Source organism: Eretmochelys imbricata, chromosome 24 (genome assembly GCF_965152235.1).
Source record: "Eretmochelys imbricata isolate rEreImb1 chromosome 24, rEreImb1.hap1, whole genome shotgun sequence".
NCBI classification, from domain to species: Eukaryota; Metazoa; Chordata; order Testudines; family Cheloniidae; genus Eretmochelys; species Eretmochelys imbricata.
The window spans coordinates 752,501-770,566 of record NC_135595.1 but is presented as its reverse complement, the minus strand read 5'-3'; the positions used below and the strand labels follow the sequence as shown (position 1 = coordinate 770,566).

Here is an 18,066-nt window from a genome sequence, read left to right as displayed (position 1 = left end):
TAAAGTGCTGAAGTTTACTTCTCCCAGTTCCAGTGCCTGGTGTCCCAGGGAGCCACCGCTCCTGGGGCTCGCTGGCTGGCTCTGGGGCTGCCCACGGCCACGCAGGGCTTAGATCCTTCAGCAGCAAAGGGGCTTATTACCTTGATATTAGTTTTTGAAGCCGGGATTTGCAGCCTGTGATGGAGCCTGGGACAAGGGTTTGGGGGAAAGAGGCAGCCTGAGCCAGTGGGCAGGGAACTGGTCTGGGACTCAGGACACCTGGGTTCTAGTTCTGCCACTGCCCTGTTGGATGCCTGGGGAAATCACCTCCCGCTCTGGGCCGCCCCTCAGCCGTCTGTCTGTTCGGGTGGAGGGTGAGCTCTTAGGGGCAGTGGCTGGCTCCCCTCTGCCTGCAGCAGCCAGCACGATGGAGCCTTGGAGCCGCTGCATGACAGATGATTAAGAATAAAGTGTTGCAAACGAAGCCGTTATGGAATCGGGCACAAACCAGGCCAGGAGGGAAATGTGTGAAGACAAACAAATGCCTCTCTCTCTCTCTCTCCTGTCCCGCAAGGGAAAGCACCTGTGGGAGCTGCAGTGGGATGTGGGGAAAGCAGTGAAGAAGACTAGAACCCAGAGCATCCTGGTGACCTGCTGCAGCCCAGGGACCATCCCTGTTTTACAGATGGGGAAACTGAGGCAGTGGGAGGGGCCATGGTTCACCCAAGGCACAGCTCAGGCCATTAGCTGCTGCAGGCCACGGCCCAGAGCAGGGGGCTCAGAGGGACCCTGAGGTGGGGGGCCAGGAGGGTGCTGTCAGCATGCCCAGCAGCTGGCCCCACAGGCAGCCCGGCTCAGGTCATGGCCCCCTGGCACCCCCGGGGCGCTGAGCCAGGCCCTCAGGCTCCGTCCCAAGGGGCGCCCCATGGGCGGGGGAGAAGGCAGAACTGTGTGAAGAAGGCGCCCCGCTCTAGGGGGGAGGGGGCAGCACAGACCAGCGCGCGCTGGGGCCCCCCCGTGAACGCGCCACGGGAGCGCGCAGGGAAGGGGCGGGCCCGGGAGCGCGCAGGGGGGCGGAGCTCGGCGCGGGGCTCGCGAGCTGGCGGCTCCGGCTCGGTTCCGTGCATTGGGTCGCGCTGGGCTCCGCGGAGCAGGCGGGGGTTGAGCGCCGCTGCAGGGGCAGGATGGCTGCTCGCCTGGCCGCGCTCCTGTCTCTGCTCCCGCTGCTCCTCCTCAGCCAGGGGCCGGCGGGGACCGTCTGCAACCGGCACGCCGTGCACTGGAACAGCTCCAACCCGCAGTGAGTCCCGGGGGCCGGGGCGCGCGGGGCTCTGGGGGCGGCTGCGAGGGCCGCGCTGGAAGGGTCCTGCTCCGAGGGCGTTGCTGGGGTCCGTGCGCTGGGGGGTGGCGGCTCTTGGGGGCGCGTGTATTTGGGGACTGGCTGTTGGGCACGCCGGGGGACTCCAGGACCCCCCTCCGGTGGAGCTGGTAGCAGGATGGGGGGAGCCGTCGGGCTGGGGGGAAGCCTCGGGGTGTCCGGAGTCGCCCCCTGTCCCTGGCTGGCCCCTGCCCTGCCTCCCCTCCCCCCCGTTGCTCTTAATACTGCCCCCCTCCCTCCTATGAAGGGGCCGGAGCCCGGGGTGGTGGGGGTGCGAGGGGCCGGGGGCCGTGCGCGGAGAGGCAGGAGGCGGCCCCGCAGCGCCCGGGCACGGTGCGTGGCGCGCCCAGCGCCGGGGCGAGCTGTGCTAAGCCCCCCCCGCTCCCCCGAGGCTATGGGCTTGTGTCCCCCACCCGGGCCTCGACGTTCTGCCCATTGCAGGGCTGAACTGTCCGGGCAGGGGGCGTGGGGGGCTGGTCTGGGGCGCCCCCCGCGGGCGGGAGGAGGGGCCCCGGCGGCGCCCGTGGGTTTAGTCGCCGCCTGTTCTCCGCGGTGCTCGGGGGCGGGGGGGGGGGGGTGTTTATTGCAAACGGAAGGTGTCTGGGGAGCTGGTGCCAGAGGGCCCGGAGCATCCGCGGTGTCTGGGGAGCGCGGGGTGTCACTAAACGGCCTCGCTTCCCAGGGGTGAGCTGGGGCTGGATTCGCTGCCCCCTGGCTCTGGCCGTGCTGGGTGGACCTGTCCGGAGCCGTTCCCCTGGCTGGGATAGAGCCCAGGGCCGGGGGTCCCCTCCGCTGGGCTGTCACTGAGCCCTGCCTAGCATGGATGGCCCTGTCTGAACATGCCCCGCGAGGCTGGGCTGCGTGGATCCCGCAGGTGAGTCAAAGCCACGCGCCAGCCCACGCCTGCCTGGGGGAGTCTCTGCACCCGTGGCCGGCCGCCTGCCCCCTGTGCGCACAGACAAGGCGTCTCGCTCCCTGACTGTCTGGGGCGGGCGCGGGGGGCGACACCCACTGGCTGCAGGCGGCCTGGGAAGGGGCCGGGGTGCCCACTGGCCTGTTTGCCCTGCGGGCCGGGCAGGGCACTGGAGGGGTCCTGGCCTCCACAGGGCTGCTGGCGTGGCCCCTGGGCAGCGTAGGCAACACCACTAGGGCGAGACCCTGGAAGCAAGCTGTCCGCAGACACCAGCTGCTGGAATGGGGCCTGGGGGCCGCCCCCACTCTCAGCTGCTCTGGGCTGTGCTGAGGCTGGCTGCTTCCCTCTGCCCTGCACAGGTGACCTTTAGGCTCGACTCCTGGGGCCCTGCTGCCCTGTCCCCCAGACGTGGCTCTGTGGGGCGGGGTGCAGGCGGCCCGGGCGGCTGGAGAGATCACGAAGCCAGCGCTTCAGAACAGTCAATAGGGTTTGTAAGTGAAGATCTGACAATTGTTGGTGTGTTCGGAGCTTCAGGGAGCCCAGCTGATCGATGGCCAGGAGCGAAGCAAACCCCCCCCCCCGCCGTATGGTTCACGCCCTGTCGCTCGGGGCTGGTGGGCAGCTGGCAGGTTGCAACAGGGAAAGCCCGGGTCCAGCACTCCCATGGTAGAGCCAGTGGCTAATCCAGGCCCAGTGGTGCAGGGATGGGCAGTGCAGCGGGGGCTTTGATGGAGGTGTGAAATGGGCACAGGCTGGCTGGGCGTTTGGGGGTGTCCCACCAGCCTGGCCAGGGAAGGGGCTGGAGGTGCACAGACCCAGCCACCTTGCTCTGCACTGGTGGGGGCAGGAGGGGACACTGGCTCTTAGCGAAACGCACCCTCCGCCATCCTGGTTCCCTTTGCAGGGGGAATCGACAATGAACGGGAGAGGGATCCGGGTCCAGCCGGAACGTCTCTCTGCTGTGCCGGTTCTGGGGGTGCCCCCCCCCGTCTGTCTGGCGCTCCCCCGCTCTCTGTGTCTCTTTGTCCGAGGAGGGAGCGTTCCCTGGGTAGCGCCTTCCCTTCCCATTCAGATTGTGTCGTGAGGCGGAAGCGCAGGCCCCATAAATTGCGCGTGTGTGTGAGACGTGCAGAGCTGAGGAGCAGCACAATGGCGAAGTGGCTGGCTCACACCGGCACGGGCGCCTTTCACAGGGACCTTCCCGCTAGCCCCTCCCTTAGCCAGGCCCCCGTGAGCCAGCCCCGGGGCTAATGCCAGGGCGCCCAGCACCAGATTTCCCAGCTCTGCCCGTCCGGTGTCCCTGGAAGTTCCCTTGCTGTGACAGGCTCAGCCTGGGGCATCCTCGGTGGGGCTGTGCCCGTGGGTTTCTCCCTGTCTCTCAGCTGCCCGGGCTGGAGGGATCTGGGCTGTCCACCTCGGTGATGACATGCCTGCCAGGAGAGAGAGCGCTGGTCCTTCCGCCCCTCCGAGCCCCAGGGGAGGGGGAGGAAGGAACCCCAAAGCGAGCTGGTCAGCCCCTCTCTCTCAACACCTGCACCCCATAGGACGCAGCGTGGGGCACGACAGGAGCCAGCTCCCAGGCTGGGGTGGCTGCGGCAGGCCCATCCCTGGGCGTGTTGAAGCACTGATATTTATGGCCAGGCAGTGCAGCCGGTTGGGCTTGGTTACCACTGTGCGGCAAAGCATCAGGATTAGAGAGAAATAATGGGGGGCGTTTGGCTGCCTGGGCTGCAGTGCACAAACCCTGGCACCTCTGGTGGGATCAGCTCCTTGGGGGCCTGCAAGCCCCTCCTTCCAGGGGAGCGTGCCAGCCGCAGCTGGTGCCCTGCTATCCTTCCAGCCCCCTGGTCCTGGCGCACCAGGGCTGCCGCGGCTCCTGCGTCCCGGGTTGCCGAGGGGGTGAGCTGTGGGGTGTGACTCCCCGAATGCAGCACTCATCCCATCCCGAGGCTCCTGGCTTTTCAGATCACCAGCAGCTGTGTTTATGTGTCCTTTTGGGGGGTGGGGGGGTTACTCCCTCTGCTCCTCCCCCTGCCCCCCAGGCTGGAGTGTCTCCCTCCACAGGGGCACGAGGGGGTTATCAGCTTCAGCATCCAATGCCCTGCCCTGCCCCCGTCCTCAGCAGCATCTCAGGCCCCCGGGGCATCAGCTGCTCCCTTCGGGTCCTGACCACGCCCGCTCTCAGCGGGACCAATTGCTCATACCCCGCTGGGCGCCTACAGCCCTCTCCTCTGCTCACCCGCTGGATCCAGGTCCAGGAGTGGCCAAGCCAGAATCCAGCTGCTCTCGGCTCCTGGGCAGGGCGGGCTCTGCTCTGCCTGGTCCCTCTGCTGGGGCTGCCCAACTCAAGGGCCCACCCCTCAGAGCCCCCAAGGGAGAGGGGCTGACTCCTCACTGCACTTCCCCCCAGCCGCCTCAGAGCCTTAGCAAACAACGCTGGGGACCCCGCGACAGGGTTTGGCTTGTCTGTCCCCCACCCTCCCCGCGCAGAGGCGCAGTGCTGGGCAGGCTGTGACTGCAGGTGCAGAACGAGCCTGGAAGCTGTGGGGCCACTCCCGAGTATGGAGGGAAGGCCTTGCGGGGGAGGGGGGAAGCGCACCCCTGCCCCCCCCCCCCGGCCATCATGCCAGCCCGGTCCTCGCGGACACAGGTTCCCACCCTGTTGCCTCTGCTGGGGGTTGAACCCATCGTGGGGGGTGGAGTTGGCTCCTGGGGGCTCCTCCTTTTGCAGCGTTTCTGGGGTCCCTGGTGCAGAGCAGTGGGGAAGAGCTGCGCGTCACGCAGCGGCTGGGTCGGACCCGGCTCTGCCACGTGGGGAGCGGGGTGCGGCTGCCTGGGGGCTCCGTCTCTGGCCAAGGCAGGTGTATGCTCCCGGGGGCAGTGGTCAGGGCCAGGCAGGGGATAAACGCAGCTGAACCCTGCGAGCGGCCAGACCGTGGGGGGCTCGATCCCAGTGCAGGGAGCAGACACCCCCCCCCCCAGGCCCCGAGCAGGCACCAGATGGAGCTGGATGAACTGGAGAGTGTAATGGGAGCCCCTGGGGACTAAAGGCCGAGCCCCAGCCAGCCGAGGGGGGCAGCGCATGCTAGACACAAATATTGGGGTGTGGGGATTCCAGCCACTGGGGGGCTGGGCTGGGGGAGGCATCTCTCAGGACACAGGAACCCCAGTGCTGTGGGCTGGGGCTGAGCCGGGGGAGTGGGTTCCCAGGGTTTGCGATGCGGGGATGGCGGGCTCTGGCACATAAGGGTGGCTGTCTCTCTTGCTGGTGTCCTAGAGGACCCCAAAAGGCCATTGAGTGCAGCTTCCGCGCTGAGCAGGGCCACGGAAACCTGGAGCATCCCTGGCAGGGCTTTGTCTGGGGGTTGGGGAGGTGTCCCCAGCCTCCCTGCTCCAGAGCATAATTCGCCTTCGAGCCTGATGCCTGCCCTGCATCTCCTTGGCTGCTGGTCAGCACCTCCCTGGTGTGTCCTAGCTCCTCCGAGTGATAGCCCTTCCTGAATCTGCAGGCTGCTCACCCACCCCCCCCCCCCAGCCTGCCCCGTTTTCTTGTCAAGGGCCCCGGACCATTGGGCCCATCTGTCAGCCTCGCTCCCTGCCGCAGGCGTGTGTGGGGGAGTGGGGTGTGGTGCTGTCATAGGCAGAGCAATGGGGCAAAGGTGGCCGTTGGGGGCAGGCCTGTGGGGTTCTGGGAAGGGGACAAGCTGTGCTGCCAGGAGAAGGGGGGCACTGCCCCAGCAGGCTGGGGGGTGCCCTAGCTAGGAGTACATGGCATGCCCAGAGCCCAGAGGCTTCCCCGGGTGCGTCTGGGTCAGCCGAGTTGCTGTCTCTCTCACCTCCTGGCACCCCTGGCTCTGGCCATTGGGACACACCCCTCTCCTCCCCTGGGTGCAGCCCCTGCCTGCCCCATACTTGCTTGGGGGGTCGCTGTGGGGCTCTCCCAGCCCCGCCCCGCAGCGGGAGCACAGGCAGCCTGCGTCCAAGGCAGCTGTCCTGGAGTGGGTGCTGTGCAGGACTGGGGGTCCCTCTGCTCCAGGGTGCTCCTGAGAGCAGGGCTGGGCCAGCCCCAGAGCCAAGCTTTAGTCTCCCCTTGTCTAGGCTGCCAGACGTGGCTGCATCCGCCCCACAGACAGGGCTCAGGGGAGTCAGTGGACAGCCCGTCTGCACCCCCCCAATATTTCCATCATTTCACCCCCTTGCGGGAGGGGAACCAAGCTCACCCCAAACGGCCACTCGGGGGGAGGTCTGGTGCAGGCAGGGACTGTCCCCATCTCCCTGTGCAGCCGGGTCCCTGGGGCTCCCCACCCCAGCCGGCTGCGTGGAGCCCCCTGACAGCAAAGCAGCCTCTCCTGCCCGTGTCTGTCTGTCTGGGCTGTTTGTACCCCTGCAGTGACCGCTCCCCCATCTGCATGGTGCCCTGGGCAGACTCCTCCCCTCCCCCATCTGCATGGTGCCCTGGGCAGACGCACCCAGTGCTGGGAGGCAGCAGTGCATGGCGGGTGTCGATCCCGCCATCCCGAGGCCCATGTGAGAACGGGGGATGGGGATCTAGCTGCGCAGGGCCAGGGGGCAGACACGTGACCCTGGGCATCCAAGTGTCGGGTGGCCTGAGCTGAGCAGGAGGCTGGTTGTGGAGTCCTGCCAGGCAGGGGGGGCGGGGGAGGGCTTGGGCCTTGTGTGCAGCCCCCCAGCAGCGGTTCAAGGCATCTTCTCTCTGGCTGGTTCTGTGCTGAAGGCAACGGGAGCGAGCGAGGGAGACCCGGAGAGAGCCCTTGAGAGCAGCAGCCTCTCTGCCCTGGGGGTGGGAGGGGGCTGTGCTCCCCGCTAGCCCCCTGGCAGCACTGTGCCCGCTGGGGGCAGGGGGGCTCCTCTACTGGGAAATGGAGCTCGTGGGTCAGACCAGTGACCCGGGAGCCAGGACTCCTGGGTTCTATTCCCCAGCTTGGAGGAGGACGTGGGGTCAGGGGACTCCTGGGTCCAATGAAGGTGCAAAGCATCCTCCAGCCTGAGCCCCCAGCAGACTGGGTTGGCCAGTGGCTCCAGCTGGAGACCGTCCCAGCGGTGGAGGGCAGGCGCTGGGGAAGGGCCAGTGAGCGGATCCCTTCCCGGTGGAGGGGCGCGGGCAGGCAGCCAGAGTTACCGTCACAGTGGCTGGCCATGCACCCTGCATCACAGGGACCCCTGTGGCCCTAGGGGGGAACTACGGGTGCCAGGGGGCTGCTGCACCCCCTGGCTGGAGTGAGAGACCCTCTGCCCCTTCCTGAGCACCGGCCTGCCCTGTACTCCAACCCAGCGCCACAGATCACTGCCCTGTGTAGCACCAAGGGGTGTGGGGACAGCTATGGGGGGAGCTCCTGGCTACTCCAGGGTTGGCCTTTCCCAGTGGGGAGTTGGGTGGGGGTGCTGGCTGTTGGGGGGAGCTGTCAGGAGAGGACCTGCTGGGCAGCAGAGTGTCCTGGCTGTGGGGTGGCTGTTCCCAGCCGCGGGTCCTGTGGGGCGGGGTACTGGATGTGGGGTATGCTCCAGCAGGGGAGGGGGGGCTGTGGGGCACACTCTAGTGGGGGAAGCCTGTGAGGAGATGGCTGTGGGATGTCCGCCAGTGGGGGGGGCTGTAGGGCGCGCTCCAGCAGGGGGAGTGGGGGGGCTGTGGGGCGTGCTCCAGTCGGGGGGGGGGGCTGTGGGGAAAACTCCAGTGGGATGCTGTGAGGTGCTGGCTGTGGGGCATGCTCCAGTGCGGCAGGGGAGGACTCTAGTGGTGTGGGGGCTGGCTGTGGGGCACGTTCTAGCAGGGGGGCACTGGCTGTGGGGTACGCTCCAGCGGGGAGGGGGGCTGTGGGGCGCTGCTGTGCAGCCCCAGGCAGGGGCGGGTGGTGATTTCCACGTTACAGCCTGTAATTACCTTGCCCGGCCTGGCCGCGCGGCCCATCCCTGGGATCCCACGCACGGTGGGTGTGGCTCGGTCCTTGACTCAGGGCAGCTCCGGCATGGAGCCAGGCTCCTTTCCCTTCCCGGGCTCCCACAACTTGGAGAGGACCGAACGGCGCTTGGCGTAGTGGGCAGCTCTGAGCAGCCTTATGCTGGCATCCCTGTGGGGCACAGATCCCTTCCTGAGGCAGCCTGAGTGCTCCCTCCCGTGGCCGGATCCAGGGGCCGTGGGGCCCTGGCTGCTCTGGCGCCGCCTGGCCTGACAGGCGGGAGTGGGGGTGTGCTGGGTGCCAGGCTCTGGGAGGAGCTGGTGCCCCTGGGGTTAAGGGTGTTCACCGAAAGTGCCCAGTGAGTCACGGCATGTTTGCAGGGCTTGGTGGGGGGAGAAGGATGCTGCTGCATGGCAGGGGGTGGGGTCCGAGACCAGGGCAGGCTGCAGGCTGATGACCCCTGGGGTTGGGGGCATCTTATGCTTGGGGCTGGTGGGGAGGGGCCTGTGCTGCTGGTGGGGAGGGGGCTGGTGTCACACCTGGGAGGGACGTCCTTGCCTCGTTTGGCTGGGTGCAGTGGGCGTGGGGCAAGCCGTGAGGGGGCACATGGTGCCAGGATGCTGTGGGCATGGGGTGGGTTGCGAGGGGGCGCACTGTGCCAGGATGCCATGGGCAGGTTGCAAGGGCGCCTGTGCCAGAGTGCCATGGGTGTGGGGTGGGTTGCAAGGGGGCAAGTCGTGCTAGGGTGCCATAGGCATGGGGCTGCTTGGGAGAGAGTGCGCAGTGCCAGGGTGCTATGGGCATGGGGCAGATTGTGAAGGGGGCGTGCGGTGCCAGGATGCCATGGCCATGGGGTGTGTTGTGAAGGGGGCATGCGGTGCCAGGGTGCCATGGCCATGGGGCTTGTGAAGGGGCATGTGATGCCAGAGTGCCATGGCCATGGGGCGTGTTGTGGAGGGGCACGTGGTGCCAGGGTGCCATGGCCATGGGGCGGGTTGTGGAGGGGGCACGTGGTGCCGGGGTGCCATGGCCATGGGGCGTGTTGTGGAGGGGCACGTGGTGCCAGGGTGCCATGGCCATGGGGCGTGTTGTGGAGGGGCACGCGGTGCCAGGGTGCCATGGGCGTGGGGCGGGTTGTGGAGGGGCACGCGGTGCCGGGGTGCCATGGGCGTGGGGCGTGTTGTGGAGGGGCACGCGGTGCCAGGGTGCCATGGCCGTGGGGCGGGTTGTGGAGGGGCGTGCGGTGCCAGGGTGCCATGGCCGTGGGGCGGGTTGTGGAGGGGGCACGTGGTGCCAGGGTGCCATGGGCGTGGGGCGGGTTGTGGAGGGGCACGTGGTGCCGGGGTGCCATGGGCGTGGGGCGGGTTGTGGAGGGGCACGCGGTGCCGGGGTGCCATGGGCGTGGGGCGGGTTGTGGAGGGGCACGCGGTGCTGGGGTGCCATGGGCGTGGGGCGGGTTGTGGAGGGGCACGCGGTGCCGGGGTGCCATGGGCGTGGGGCGGGTTGTGGAGGGGCACGCGGTGCCGGGGTGCCATGGGCGTGGGGCGGGTTGTGGAGGGGGCATGTGGTGCCAGGGTGCCATGGGCGTGGGGCGGGTTGTGGAGGGGCACGTGGTGCCGGGGTGCCATGGGCATGGGGCGGGTTGTGGAGGGGCACGCGGTGCCAGGGTGCCATGGGCGTGGGGCGGGTTGTGGAGGGGCACGCGGTGCCGGGGTGGATCCGCTTGCTCCTGTCCAGGCCAGTAATTGAGTCGCTGCCTGTGGATTGATCGTTTAATTAAAACCCAATTAAAAAGCTCATTGATCTTGTTAGCGAAGCCGGGAAGGTTTGGGCTTTACCAGCGATTAAAAGGATTGTAGGGCCGTGGGGGTGGAGGTGCGGGGAGCTGGGGGAACCGGTGGGCTCTGGGGAGCTGGGTGGGCGGGCGGCGCTGCTCTCTTCACACCCAGCCTTGACCCCCCACCCCCAGCACCTCGGCCAAGTGTCGGGGAAGCCTGGGCTGTGGCGGCCGGGGGCGGGGGCCCCGGGGGGGCCTCGCCATTCATGGTGTGAATGCGCGGGGCGTGTGACTTGCAGATGGGCCAGGAGCGTGTCCGTGCGCTCGCGGGGGGCTCTGCATGTGCACGGCTCTGCGGTGACAACGCGTGTTGCACGCACAGCGTGTCTGGAGCACCGTGCACGTGTGGGGCTCTGCCTGCCCCGGGTGTGTGGGCAGAGGGCTGTCTGGGGGGGCTGCTCCCGCGGCCAGGGCGGGGCGGGCTGCTGGCGACGGTCTGGGCGGCGCTCCCCGGGGCGGGGTGTCTCTCCGGCTGTCTGGCCGCTGCCGGCTTCACCTGGCCCTGTCGGTCGCTGCGGCTTTGCCTCTGGCTGCCGCAGGACACGGCTGAAAGGGGCACGGAAATCAGTGGCACGTCTTTGTTCACCAGCCAATCGATGAGCCCTGGCTGCAGCGGCAGGGCCCGGCTCCCAGGGCCGGACAAAGGGGCCGCCTGGCTGGGGAGGGGCCGCCCGGTGTCTCCAAGGGGCCTGAGCTGGGCCCTGTGAGAGGGGGGCGCCCGGGGTCTCCTGTGCCACCCAGGCCCCCTCCTAGCTGTGCTGCTGCTCCTTGGCTTCAGTGAGTAGCCGCCACCGGGATGAGACGCCAGGGCCAGCGGGGTGCGTGGGGCTGGCCCGGTGCCCGGGCTGGTCCCGCTGGGGTGGCCCGGCTGCGGGGAGCCCTGCGCTGCACCATGCGTTAGCCAGCGTGCAGTCCTCAGCCCGCGTTGATCGCGGCGGATGGGAGCGGAGCAGCCGCCAGGCTGCGGCTTGCTGGGTAGCCAGTGTCCTGTCGGGGCCGGGCCGGGAAGGGTCCACCAGGGGAATCCACCTGCCCGGCTCCGATGGTGACGGAGGGCGCCGCTGCCTCGCAAAGCTCTGGTCTAGAAACGCAGCCGTGCAGAAGGGATGCAGCCCATTCCGCTCCTGCGCTTAACCCTGTGGGAGCCACGCTCTGGGAGCTGGCAGAGCCCGCGCTGCCTGCAGCCGGGGCCTCCCGGGGACGGTCGGCCAAGGTCGATCATGGCCTGGGGGGCAGGCCCTGGAATGGCAGCCGTGGTTCGTGCAGTGTCTGGGGCTGCCCGCCCCGAGGGTGGGGGTTCTGTGTGGGAAGGGGCCGGGGCACCTTAATCCCGTAAATTCCACACCCATAAATTCCACACCAGGCCAGGAGCCGGAGCAGGATGGGGCTGAAAGTGGAGCCTGTGGAAGCTGCCTTCTCGGATTGGGGCACCCTAGGCCCTTGGCTGCCAGGGCTGGGCCAGGCTCTTGCTGAGTGTGTCTGTCTGTCCCATGCGCTCCCCAGTCGTGCTGTGGGTGCAAAGTCTGAGAGCAAGTAGGGGAGAGCTCGCCGCTGCTGGGGCAGCTCACAGAGCCTGCTCGTCCCAGATTCCCGACCAGCTGGTTCTGCTTCTGGCCACTCGCCTGCTGGGGCTCAGGGCGCGGGGAGATGGACCAGTGCGGGAGGGGGGCGAGTCCCCTGGTGGGACCTGTGGTTCCAGGGACGTAGGGCTGTGGAGTCGGAGCCCAGCTGGGGCTGCTGCGTTCGTGGGGGCAGACGGTGGCTGGGGCAGCAGCAGCTTCTCAGCGTCTGTGCAACGTGCCCGGGATGCGTCGCCGAATGTGGTCCCAGGCCGGGTGCTGGCGGGGAGCGTGACGTGCCCCCTAGTCCGTGCCCCCAGCAGAAACAGCAGCTTAGTGTGAGCCACTCAGCGCCAAAAGACTGACCTAGAACGTGGGGCAGGGGGAGATTCCGGCTGGGCTAGCCGAGCCCTTCCCAGCAGGGGGCGCTGTGGGGAACGGGGGGGCGTGCTGGCTGCAGGGGGCGATCCCAGCCACTCCCAGCAGGGGGTGCTGTGGGAGTGGGGGGAGATCCCAGTGCCTCCGTTGTGTGCAGGAGCTCTCACCCTTGCTGCCCCATTGAACCCCAGCGGACACTCCCCAGCCCTGTGAGGGGCTTGCCCACGGGGAGGACCACGCCGTGCCGGGGCGCTTGGAAGCTCCCCAGCCTCGCGCCGGTGCACCATAGCGGGTTGTCAGCACGGAGCCAGTGGGACGCCCGCCCCCCCACGCCTGGCAGCCCGTCTCTCCAGCAGCCTCAGCACCCGGGAAATGCCCCCTCCCCCTCCAGGGGCTAGCGGAGGGGCTCCTTAACGAGGCTGTTTATCAGGAGCTGGCTCTAATGGGCCCCTGTGGGAGAGGCTGGGCTGGTGTGGTGCCATCCTCCCGGGGCAGCCCAAGATGAAGGCGGCTGTTCCCGCTCACAGTGGCTCCGTCCTGGGCTGTGGGGCCCTGGGGGCTTGTTCCACGGCGGGGGCCAGGCAGGGGCCCTGGGCTCTGGGGGCCGCCAGCCAAGACATGCAGTGAACCCTGTGGGGAGCGGGGCTCCGTGAGCCGGGTGGTGTCAGCCCAGGGGGCTGATCCAGCAGGACCCCCGGCCGGTCAGTTGGGCTCCTGCCTGCTGCCCCGGGTCCCACGCGGAGTTAATGACACGATTTGCTCCGGGCTCGGGGCTGTTTCTTTAATAACGAGCCTTTTTCTCTCCTTTCACACCACATCAAAGGCAGCACTTGAAAGGTCTCTGGCTCCACGCTGGGGCGTCACCTCGCTGGCTGGCTGGCGCTGGGGGAGGAATTACCCATCCGCCTGGCTTCGGGCCCTCGCTCAGTGGGGACTGGCAGGGTTGTACAGGCAGTGTGCGGGCGGGGCTGTGGGGTCTTTGCACTGTGTGGCGTTCACAGGGCCAGGCCCTGCTCCTGCTACCCAGCCGCCCCCTGGTCCCTATCGCTTCGCTAGGGACTGCCCCGCTGCTGGGCCAGATGGGGTCGCACCGGGTAAGCCGAAGCCCCCCTGGTCCCCCCTGCCCGATAACTGCTGCCTGCCGCAGTGCCCCCTGCTGGCCACCTTCCCTGGAATGAGCCGCTTCTGCTGGGGACGGGGGGATCTGCCTGAGTCCCGGAGGGGAGACCCCAGGGTAACCAGGCACTGCCATGGGAGCTAGGGGAGATGGGTGATCGATGACGGGGGGGGCCGTTGCTTGGGAAGTTGGAGGGGGGTACAGCTGGGTCACTGTGTCTCCCCGGAGCTCCGGTGTGTCTGGGGCAGGGCACCCATCCAGCGATGTTGGCATGAATCTGGCCTCCACAGGCCATGGCTTGCTACTGAACACACAGGACTCCTGGGTTCTCCTAACGCCTCCTGTGCTGGGGGGGTGTTCACCATCTGCCCCCTTACATCTGTAGTGGCTTGGGGCCCGCATGAGATCTGGGATGGGGGAGGGGATCCAGCCTGGTGCCCGTCTCGGGGTGTCAGGCCCCAGCTCCGGGCTGTGCAGCCCATGGGGCGTGGCTCCCAGCTAGGCCACTCCATAGCAGTCAGCATCCAGCATGCTGGGTTTCGGGGAGCAGAGATGGGCAGGGATTGCAGGGGATGGAGCCATCTGTTTGGCACTTGGCATTGCTGCTCAGAGAGACTTTCTTCCCCACTCCCTTCACGGGCTCAGGGAGATGAGATAACGGCCATCCTGGGTCCAGCTAACTCCGGGTTCTGTCTCTGACAGCGGCCGGTGCCAGATGGTTCCCAGGAGTGAACAGAACAGGGCATTATCCAGTGATCCATCCCTTGTCGTCCAGTCCCAGCCTCTGGCAGTCCCAAGTTGAGGGACTCCCAGAGCATGGGGGTGCGTCCCTGACTGTCTTGGCTAACAGCCATTCATTCTCCTCCAGGAACTTGTCCAGTCTTTTCTGAACCGAGTTGTACTTTAGGCCTACACAACATCCCCTGGCAATGAGTTCCGCAGGTGCGTTGTGTGAAGTACTTCCTTGTGTGTTTTAAACCTGCTGCCTGTTCATTTCATTGGATGACCCCTGGTTCTCATGTTAGGCGAAGGGGTAAATAACACTTCCCTCTTCGCTTTCCCCACACCAGTCGTGATTTACAGCCCTCTGTCATATCCCCCTTAGTCGGCTCTTTTCCAAGATGAACCAACCCAGATTTAATCTCTGCTCATACGGAAGCTGTTCCATCCCCCTGATGGTTTTTTGTGGCCCTTCTCTGCACCTTTTCCCATTCTAATGCATTGTTCTGTGATGGGATGTGCCTTCAGAGCATGGAGAAGGGCTCCAGGCGGGCTTGGCCCGGGTGTTCCTGGGAGGGGGTGAGCTGGCGGTTCGAGGTGGGGACATGCCCTGATGTCCATTGCGAAGCGCCAGACCCTGGCACTGTGATACAGGGCTGACAAGCGCCAGAGAGGGCAGCAGGGTGGGTCGCCCTGGGGATCAAGGGGGTGAGGGCAGTTCTGCCAGGGCCAGAGGCAGCTGGTCTGTTGGGGGGGGCAGAGAAGAAGGAGCATGAGGGGTGTTTGGGAGCCACTGCCCCTGTGCCAGCTGGGCATGGGGTATGGAGGTTCAGCCCCTTTTGTTTGAGCTGCTAGGGGCCTGCGTGCATGTCCCTGTCGCTGGCCAAGCTGCGTGGAGGGTTCTCCCCATCTCTCAGTGGGGCACGGGGACCTGGGCAGGGGCTGGCAGAAGCGTGGAACCCCTGGGTGCTGCTGGGCTCGGTGCCCTGCCTGCAGCCAGCCTGCGCCTCCAGATGGCAGGCCTTGGCCGCGGGAGGAGAGTGAAGTGAGAGGGGCTGGAAGCGTGTGCAGCGGGGCTGGCCGTCCAGGCTGAGCAAAGCCCTGCACCCCCGTCTCCATGGCAGGGCAGAGCGGAGCTGGGGAATGGGGAGCCCTGGCCCTGCACGGCTCCGCGTGGGGTAGGCGGTGGATGCACCGTGGCTCCTGGGACGAAGTGGGAGGGCGGAGGGGGAGGCTTGCAGGGACCTGGGGACTGTTTGCAGCAGCCAGATTGACAGCTCCGGTGTCCCACTCCTCTCTGCCCCGTGCGCCCGGGGAGCAGCAGGAGCAGGGAATGGAGGGGTGGGGACACAATGGGTGAACCAAGGGTAGGGCTCTGACCATATGCTGGGCACGCCACCTGGCAACACCTCCAGGAACAGCCAGCCTGGCCCCCTGCTTGCATGTGCAGAGCAGGGACACACGGCTAGACGCTGGCCGGCTGGACACACCCTGCTTTGTGCCCAGTGCTGCCTAGAATATTCCCGTTCCTTTCCAGCCATCTCGCTAGCAGGGCGACAGAGACAGAGTGGGAGGCGCTGCGATAAGAGCCAGGGCTAGAGCGATCCCACGCCAGGGTGGTGAAGAACCCAGGAGCTGCCCTGAGCTAGACACCGGCTTGGGCCGATGGTCAGAGTCCCTGTGAGCTGGCGGGGGCCCGGTGCTGGGTGGGATGAGACGTAATTCTGGCGGTACCGGGGGGCATAGCCTGGGCAGGACGCGAAGGAGCTGCTTGGAATGGGGAGAGCATGGGGGTTGTGCCAGCATCTCCTCGCCTGGCCAGGAAGCCTCACCAGCGATCCAAGCCCTGGAGCAGGGCCCTGCTCCGTGGGGCAGCATTGAGGATGGGGGGATCTGTGCCCCCCAGGAGCTGGGCTTTGTGGACTCGGTCCCCTCTATCCTTCTTGCCCCATTTCTGGCAGCCCCTACTCTCAGCTGGGCCGGGTGGTGCCCGGCCATGCGCCAGCCTGCAGGAGCAGATTGCCGTGTACTGGGGGGTCAGTGCCTGTCAGAGATATGTGGAGCCGTGACAGGGGGATTTGAAATTCCGTTGCACGGCCTGGCTCTGTTTGGGACTTGGATGCAGCCGGGACAGAGCGCGGGATGGGAGTGAGCGGGTGGGGGGCAGGGGGAGGCAAGCAGCAAACGCTCCGGTGTCCCCAGATGGGCCCCAGGGCAGTCAGGGCCATGGTGTAAATGAACCAGCCCTCGGCCCCATTGGCCGCGCTCCCAGGCTCCTGCCGGGACTCAGCCAGCATGCGCTGCAGCCGGGACTGCAGGGTTCCAGCCGTCTGGCCCCCGCTCAGCCCAGAGCAGGGAGCGGGATCGTGGCCTGAGCCCAGTGCCATGGCTCCCGTCGGTGTGCGGAGCCAGCACCTCGCAGCGCCTGTGGCAGGTCAGCGGGTTGGCTGGGAGGATTATCACCGGCCGGGGTTTCAGTCAGGCCTGGATTAGGAGTGCCGGAGTCTCTCCTGAGTGGATCTGAGGGGATTGCCGCTGTAATCGATGTAAATGAGGCTCCCGCAGGGCCACCCTTTACGGGATTAACACAGTAACGGGATTAGCTGGAACAGGGTGAAAAATCCTTTCTCTGAGCCGTGGCGTGTGGCAGGGCCCGGAACCACCACCCCCCCCCCCCGCGCCGCACTCCAGTGTCTGGAGGGGCAGGCAGGTGCCTGAGCCGCTGCCCCCCCTTTGCTTGCGGGGTGCTGGGGGGGCGTTTCTCAGCTCCATGAATGTGAGGATCGGTGCTGCCTCCAGTGGCAGCTGGGAAAATGGCCCCCATGCAGGCCCCCCCCCTCCACCCTGCCCTGTGGCCAGGCCTGGACACGGGAAGGGCGAAGCCCTGGCCAGGGAGAAACCCCTGGGGCCTTGTGCAAAGCCAGGGCTCTGGGCAGCTGCAGTTCCCAGCTGGGTCGCTGCCCCTGTCTGAGGTCTGTCTGGGCGGAGGTGGTTCGTACGGACGGCGGGGGGCACAGGGATGCGGCTGAGGGTCCCTTCCCTGCAGGTGTGGGGCAGGGCCCAGGGCGGCGCACCTGGAAGCGAGGCCAGGGGCCCTGGGGGGCAGTATGGCAGGGCGGGGGTCCTGAGGGGTCCTGCCCCCCCTGACGCTGGCGCTCTCCCCCCAGCCTGCACCGGGAGGGCTACACGGTGCAGGTGAACGTCAACGACTACCTGGACATCTACTGCCCGCACTACAACGACTCGGTGCCCGCGCGCAGGACGGAGCAGTACGTGCTCTACATGGTGAACGCGGAGGGCTACCGCGCCTGCAACGCCAGCCGGGGCTTCAAGCGCTGGGAGTGCAACCGCCCCCACGCGCCCCACAGCCCCATCAAGTTCTCCGAGAAGTTCCAGCGCTACAGTGCCTTCTCGCTGGGCTACGAGTTCCACGCCGGCCAGGAGTACTACTACGTCTGTACGTGGGGCCGGGCCCGGGCCCGGGCGGGGGGCGGGGGGGCCGGGGCGGCCTGCAGCCCACAGGGCAGGGGTCCCCCCTGGGCAGCCGCAAGCCCAGAGCTGCCTCTGCAAAGCAACAGGCTCCGCATGCTGCTCAGCGCTCCCTGCCCAGCCTCGGCCTGCAGCCCCAGGGCGCCGGGGGGCGGGATCTGAGGGGGGCGTCTCGCGGCCCGCGAGGGTGGGAGCGAATCCGCGGCTGCGGTGTGGCCCCGTGGCACCCCAGCAGCCTCCCTAAAGCCCTGCCAGGCTCCCCCTGGGGGCAGCAGCCCCCTGCCCTGGCTGGTGGGGGGGCCCTCGGGGTGGGGGAGCAGGTGTGATCTCAGGGCTCCGCGTTCTCTTGCAGCAACCCCGACGCACAATCACCGCCGGGCCTGTCTGAAGATGAAGGTGTTTGTGTGCTGTGCCTCCAGTGAGTACAGCCTTGCACGTGTGTGTGCGAATGCCCAGGGGGTGGGGGCGGGTGAAGGGGCAGCGCGTCCGTGCCCAGCAGGGGCTCCTGGGAGGGGGTTTCGGGAGCGGGGGCGGCCCCAGGGGCAGCGGCTCCCCTGGCTCGTTAGTGTAGGGGCTGGGGGTGGGCCCCTGAAAGCTCCCGGGGTGTCCCCCTGGGCTGTGACCCTTCTCCTCTCTCTCCTGCCTGCAGCCTCGCACTCCGGGGAGAAGTCGGTGCCCACCCTCCCGCAGTTCACCATGGGGCCTGAGGTGAAGATTGAGGACTTGGGTGAGTGCAGGGCACCAGCGCAGCGGGACAGCACGGGGCATTGCCCCCCAGAGC

At 67.5% G+C, this 18,066-nt stretch overlaps 1 protein-coding gene across 1 annotated transcript in view; it reads left to right on the top strand.

The window, feature by feature from the left end:
• Positions 1-1,163: 1,163 nt before the first annotated feature.
• EFNA3 (ephrin A3) overlaps positions 1,164-18,066 on the top strand; it is a 22,964-nt gene continuing 6,061 nt past the window's right edge. The window contains exons 1-4 of the mRNA XM_077841329.1: positions 1,164-1,279; positions 16,964-17,253; positions 17,638-17,703; positions 17,935-18,012. Coding sequence (XP_077697455.1) covers positions 1,164-1,279; positions 16,964-17,253; positions 17,638-17,703; positions 17,935-18,012 — 550 coding nt within the window. The remainder of the gene's footprint in view (positions 1,280-16,963; positions 17,254-17,637; positions 17,704-17,934; positions 18,013-18,066) is intronic.